General features: G+C 42.2%; 1 protein-coding gene across 3 annotated transcripts; it reads right to left on the bottom strand.

Moving 5' to 3' along the window:
• Nucleotides 1–1,055: 1,055 nt before the first annotated feature.
• Nucleotides 1,056–6,046, bottom strand: LOC109518178 (DNA polymerase III PolC-type-like). 3 transcript variants are annotated; one of them, XM_019873871.1, is made up of 5 exons: nt 5,939–6,046; nt 4,061–4,118; nt 3,865–3,913; nt 1,298–1,809; nt 1,056–1,265 (listed from the first exon to the last, which is right to left on the bottom strand). In XM_019873871.1, exons 3-4 carry the CDS (start codon nt 3,911–3,913, stop codon nt 1,298–1,300), a joined length of 561 nt encoding a protein of 186 aa, XP_019729430.1. In that variant the 5' UTR covers nt 4,061–4,118; nt 5,939–6,046; the 3' UTR covers nt 1,056–1,265. The 3 variants fall into 3 exon arrangements, with proteins under 3 accessions (XP_019729430.1, XP_019729429.1, XP_019729431.1); XM_019873870.1 differs by lacking the exon at nt 5,939–6,046 and adding an exon at nt 4,541–4,603 and having other exon boundaries at nt 4,061–4,219; XM_019873872.1 differs by lacking the exons at nt 4,061–4,118; nt 5,939–6,046 and adding an exon at nt 5,825–5,901.
• Between the last annotated feature and the right edge of the window lie 845 nt (nt 6,047–6,891).

Raw genomic sequence — 6,891 nt, 5'->3', positions numbered from 1 at the left:
ATCGAGACAAATATGATCATGAGAGTAGTAACGGGCAGTTACATCTTCATGCAAATCCCGCAAGAAATGAACATGTCATCTGACCCCCCGGTGTGGCTGGAAAAAAAGTTGGCAGTGGTGAGGTGAGACCAGACCACCCCGACCCCCGCTCTCGTCTTCGGTCTGAGCTTTGATGTGATGCAATCAACACAGATACTTGAGATAACAGATACTCTTTTGATGTTAAACATGTCCTCTAGAGGGGTCCTAAAAGTGGTGGGGGTGAAGGGGGTCACTAAAGGTGATTGCAATCACACTTAAGCAGGAAATACCTTCAACGGCATATACCATTCTCGCTTTCAAGTGCTGGAATGAGATGCAACAACAGAGAGGGGCTAGAAAATCAGTCAAGAATAAATTCCTGCACACTATCTTCTGTATTTGAGACAACTTGTGACCCACTGAAGTGCTCTCTCGGGGATTCAGATCAGGGGATGCCGATTACAGGTTTAGAAAAAAATTATTTGACTTGAGGAAGGTCCGTTATTGCTGTGGCAGTCGAGTGATTAGAGCGAAATCCTTATTGGCTGCTACTTAAAAGTTTCACAAAGGTTTAGCTTCCAACAAGGCAAAGGACCCCCCGAACAGAAAGCTAAATCGACACCGGAAGCGTTCAAAACTCGACATCTCCAGGTGTCGTAAAGAATAGCCAAGTCAAAGTCCAGACCTAAATCTAATTGGGAATCTGCGGAAAGATGTGACAACTCCTCTGTCCACAAACGAACGCCACCTCACCTACCTGAGCTGGAGCTGTTTTGCCAATTTCAATCTCTCGATGTGCAAAATTTTTGGAGACGGATCCCGGTTGGAGTTTAGTGATCTGCTGATCGATAAGCACAGCACTCAACAAAGTTGTTGGAACGGCAAGGTCACTTTCTTTGTTTTTGTCGTGTATTGAAGACATTTGGCTTTTTATGAGACCAAAGTTGAGAATGCAGACTGGGATTGACAAAAAAAAAAAAAAAAAAAAAAAAAAAAAAAAAACCATCTAAATGTCATGAACAAGTCAGGACCTGTTGTTTGTATTGAACAGCATTTGTATTTGTTTGTGAGAAGGAGACCACGGGGGCTCCACAAAAAAGCAGCAAACCGACAACGCAACAGAATCACAGCATCGTGAGAACATTTTCTGCCAAAGTGAAAAAAGAACAAATCCAGTTCACAAGAAAACCGACGTGGGAAATACTTGGATTTGCTTTGGCGAGAGCACGCAAAGTGATGCGGCGGGCCGCTTCCGGCCTCGGGGGCTTTTGAGCGGCTACCACTCGATCAAGAAATCCTGAATGTCATGGTCATTTAAGGCCCACCTCTTCCAAAGGCCCTGCAACGCCCTGGCGTCCTCCAGCCCATTGTGAGCGTCGTAGTCCTTGCCCACTAAGTCCTTCAATTTCTGACTGCCACCAGGGTTGATCATCCTGCTGACCTTTAAGGTGTCCAGATGAAAGTGCACGACGTTGCGGAACTTCCAAAAGTGGTGGAATCTCCACAGCAGCCTCATCAGGATGCGGACGTGAAACGAGTTAGCGTTGTGGGCCGCCAGGCACACGGGCCTGTCCAAAGATCTCAGGAATCTGAGGAAACTTGTGAGAGCCCGGTTGACTGAGACGGTGGGCTTGGCCTTCCTGCGGCGATAGAGAATGCCGTCCACCATGTAGAAGCCGTTGACCTCGTAGGCCCGCTGAGTGATGGGGCGTTGGGGGACAATGTAGGCGTTGAAGGTCAGGTGACCGCAAACGGCCCCCAGCTGGATGATGTGACACCGTCGAGTGTCTGCGGGCAAAGGGGAGTCAACTTAATAGCCACATCCTGTGATTTTTTTTTTCCCCCCAGTGCAAAGGGCTCTCTTGCACAAAACTGCTGAACAAGAAACTAACATTAACTGCAAAAAGACCACTCAAGGACAACACAAAACTAAAGAACAGCAAACCAGCAATAAGTGCAAGAACTCATTTTTTTTTGCATTTGTCTTGTCCAGGGAAACCAAAGACAACAGAAGTCTTTGCTCAACGATGACATTTATTTCAGCGACAGTTGACGGAGAAACACCATTCATAAATCTGTCATGGAGCCGTGGGGCGCGGCCCCCTCTGATAGCCTTTTTTTTTTCTTCCAGGGAGGGATTGAAGAGTAAAACGAAACCGAAACATGTTACTAATATGGTTACGTTCAACGATACTTGATTGTCATTGGTTATATGTGTTCAATAATCAAAAAGAAAGAGAAAAGAGAGAAGAGAATGAGAAGAGTGCTCCTCTCTGAACAGCCGTCTGCTGCTCATCCTGTTTTGCAAGTGTGAAGGGCAGGAAAACCACAATATGGCACACAAGGCACTTGCATCCACTCTTAGGGATGGATAGATGGATGTGCGACAGCAGTTAACGCAGTTAATGGTTAAAACACACGTTGACGCTGTTGAATATAAAATTTCCACTCCACGTTTTTCTCAAATCACTCCAAATTGGAATATTTGTGAGATACTATGTTTGTCCTGCATGTCATTCCAAGTCTGCAAAAATGGATTCCTCACGTTGTCACATAGGGCAGGATAGGAGAAAACGCATCTCGTGCTGAATGGGTGACATTACAACTTAAAAACGACACTTGATGCATGTTTGGCACAAGCAGAATTTTGTTTCGGATTTTTTTTCCCCAAGATGCTTTCAACATTTTCATGAATTTTTTTGGTGGAAATTGTTCAGGAATTATTCCTCTCGAAGTAGTTTAAGGAATTATTCCTCTGGAAGTAGTAGAAGAACATTGTTGAGGAATTTCACCTTGTTATGAGAACTATTGATACTAGTCTCTGTCCTGAACATCTGCTGAAGTACTTAAAACAAAGAATGTCGTGTGAAGTTTAGATCCTATTTCCCCCTGAGTGATTAAGAGCCCCCCCCAAGTGTCTTCTTTTGTGTCCCCCACCTCGGGAAAGTCCCTGAAGGCTGTCAAGTTCCCTCGAGGAGGAACTCTTATCTCGAGATTTGTGCACAACAGATGTGGTCTGTAGTTTGTCAAAATGCCAAGATCGAACTGCATTGACCTTTCTTTGTTTCTGATTTTTACATAAGGGGAAGGACTGCCCGCCCCTCATTAACGTAATTAACATACTATGCCTATATATACACGCGAGACTTTATTTCTTCGAGGCTTCCTGATGAAATCTGAGACTCACAGGAGCCCGAATCGATTTGTGTTGCGTTGTGATAAACCGAAGAAAAGACGATGTGGTGTTGGGTCTTCTTCCACCTTATAGAGAGATAAAAGAACCTGTGTCCAAGGGGGGCCAAAAGCAAATTGACAGCTCCCCCTCCTCTGCAAAATGTATATTGAATGTTGATAACCGTTTTAGAATTGTTTGGGTTTTAAAAAAAAACTATTTCAACAATCATTTTTGTTATTTTGACTTCAAGATGGCGCCGCGAGAGTGGCTGCATTTCTAGCAGCTCCTATATTTTGTTGTTCTACTTCTTCCTTTCATAACTTTGCTGCTGTGAATTGGGAATTTCTCCATTGCGAGACTAATAAAGGTCTTATCTTATCGTTTTCTTATCTTATCTTATCTTATCTTCCCCCTCCGTTTTAAAAAAAAAAAAAATCAAACAAGGGGTTAGTCAAGACTGGTCGCTTTTTGCATGTGGCCCGCGGGCAATTCTGCCAATTGCCTATCTTAGGGATGGCGAGGAAAAAAAAAACAGCCAGGGGAAAGACAGCAGACAGCTTCGCATCTGCCTACAGTTTGTAAATGCTTGTGCCAACTGAAGGGTAAAGAAATGAGAATAATTCAAAAGAAAAACATGAAACAAACGAACACTTGATTCAGTCACATACCCAATCCAGTTGTCTCCAAATCAAAGAAAACCATGGCAAAATCATGCATCTAAAAAAAAATAAAAAATAATGCCACAAACACATTTAAGGACAGTCATAACAATACTGAATGATCATGTCATTCATACGAAAGTGCAACACATTTCAAAAGCACGGTCAAGCGTTGGAAAAAAAAAAACGGAGAAAATGAACTCACCTTGAAGATGGTGGCCGTCGCCAACTTTTTTTTAAAATTTTTCCGCTATACTGTCGCGGCGCGTACGGGGGTCGCAACTGATTGTGGCCCCTCCAAGTCGCTGTCTCTTCGCGAACGCTCGACACTTCGGCGGACCGTGGCTTTTCTTTCAGTGGGATTCTGAAATACGGAGCAGAAACGGCTGAGCAAGGAACAATAATGGCGGCCTCGACGCGGCTCACAACTTCAATTTTGTGAAGCGGAGGCTGGCTGGACAGCAAAGCGGCGCTTTCTCCGACTTAACTGCGCCAAAAGACGAGCACCTCGACGTGTAAAATCTCGGCAAAACGTAAATGAAATGCCAATGCAAAAAGCAACGTAGGCTCACAACGAATCGCGGAACTAATTCAAAACACCACACAATAGAAAAAAAAAAAACAAAGCGATAATGTTTTGATCAAATTAGAAATAAATGATGAGCCTCAGCGAGAGGATACTTACCAACGTGACTTCCTCGTAGCTCTGCCCCCAGCTACAGCTGGAAGCTGGTGCCCCTACTGTGCGCCGTTGCGTCACTTCTTCTTTACGGGCCCCCGCCGCATTTCACGTGAGCAACAAGACACTTCATTTGGCACACTCGCGCCTTCTAGTGCGGCGGCTTAAGACGTTAATTGGGTCTTCCCCCTAATAGGAGAGGGTGACTTTGTTCGATAATATTTTATACAATATGGTGCCGTCGTTTGAGCACTTTTGTCAATATCTTGTCAGATGCCAAACAGATTAACTGCTCAATTCCATTAAAAATACACGTTTGCTGCAATATATCAACGATAGAATTTACTTGAACATTATTTTCATTGTCTTTATTATTACATTATTATATACTTATATTTTTTTTGGAGTGCTACGAAACGAACTTTTTAAAAATACAATTTATGCATATCACTTGCGGTATTCGTGCCGCACTGAGAATCACGGAAATACTGCACACGCCATATTGTGTGCTCAATTATTTTCTGATTATGTTTCTACATTGCAAATGTAGAATTTCAATTAGAAGTTCGCATTGTTTGTCGTTTACGATTTTTAATAATTATGTAAGAGTCAAACCTCGGTTTTCAAACGTCTCTATAATCGACCAAATCGGATTTCGGACAGAAAATTCGAGATTTTTACTCCTCGGATTACGACGGCTAACCGGTTTTCGACCAAACTGAGCAAACCCGAATACGCCACTCGACTCCCCTCTGTTTAACGCTTCCTTGTGTAACGTTCATTGTGAGCAGATGTGTTTGTTGTGATTTACGCAAATCTGACTGTTTTTATGTTATTTCTGAATAGTGTATTAGCCCCTAATCATGGGCTAATAGAATAGTTTCGTATTTCGAACAAATCTCTTTTCAAACAGCCTTCTGGAACGGATTATGGTCGAAAAAAGAGGTATGACTGTATTAATATTACTTTTTAGTCAACTATTTTCTGATCTGCTTATTCTCACAAGGGTTGCGGGGCGTGCCGGAGCCTATCCCAGCCATCTTCGGGCAGTAGGTGGGGGACACCCTGAACCGGTTGCCAGCCAATTGTAGGGCACACCAAAGACGAACAACCATCCACACTGTAGTATCTGTTTTATAATTTAAAAAAAAAAAAATAATGCCACAAACACATTTAAGGACAGTCATAACAGTACTGAATGATCATGTCATTCATACGAAAGTGCAACACATTTCAAAAGCACGGTCAAGCGTTGGAAAAAAAAACAAAAAACGGAGAAAATGAACTCACCTTGAAGATGGTGGCCGTCGCCAACTTTTTTTTTTTTTTTTAAATTTTCCGCGTACGGCGCGTACGGGGGTCGCAACTGATTGTGGCCGCTCCAAGTCACTGTCTCTCTTCGCGAACACTCGACACTTCGGCGGACCGTGGCTTTTCTTTCAGTGGGATTCTGAAATACGGAGCAGAAACGGCTGAGCAAGGAACAATAATGGCGGCCTCGACGCGGCTCACAACTTCAATTTTGTGAAGCGGAGGCTGGCTGGACAGCAAAGCGGCGCTTTCTCCGACTTAACTGCGCCAAAAGACGAGCACCTCGACGTGTAAAATCTCGACAAAACGTAAATGAAATGCCAATGCAAAAAGCAATGTAGGCTCACAACGAATCGCGGAACTAATTCAACACACCACACAATAGAAAAAGAAAAAAAAACAAAGCGATATGTTTTGATCAAATTAGAAATAAATGATGAGCCTCAGCGAGAGGATACTGACCAACGTGACTTCCTCGAATAGGAGAGGGTGACTTTGTTCGATAATATTTTATACAATATGGTGCCGTCGTTTGAGCACTTTTGTCAATATCTTGTCAGATGCCAAACAGATTAACTGCTCAATTCCATTAAAAATACACGTTTGCTGCAATATATCAACGATAGAATTTACTTGAACATTATTTTCATTGTCTTTATTATTACATTATTATATACTTATATTTTTTTTGGAGTGCTACGCTCAATTCCATTAAAAATACACGTTTGCTGCAATAGATCAACTATAGAATTTACTTAAACATTATTTTCAATGTCTTTATTATTACATTATTATATACTTACTTTTTTTTTTTTTGGAGTGCTATGAAACGAACTTTTTAAAAATACAATTTATGCATATCACTTGTGGTATTAGTGCCGCACTGAGAATCACGGATATACTGCACACGCCATATTGTGTGCTCAATTATTTTGTGATTATGTCTCTACATTGAAAATGTAGAATTTCAATTAGAAGTTCGCATTGTTTGTCGTTTACGATTTTTAATAATTATGTAAGAGTCAAACCTCGGTTTTCAAACGTCT

Source organism: Hippocampus comes, unplaced genomic scaffold (genome assembly GCF_001891065.2).
Source record: "Hippocampus comes isolate QL1 unplaced genomic scaffold, H_comes_QL1_v1.1 scaffold298, whole genome shotgun sequence".
NCBI lineage: Eukaryota > Metazoa > Chordata > Actinopteri > Syngnathiformes > Syngnathidae > Hippocampus > Hippocampus comes.
The sequence above is the reverse complement of the archived record's forward strand: the minus strand, read 5'-3'. Positions and strand labels throughout refer to the sequence as shown.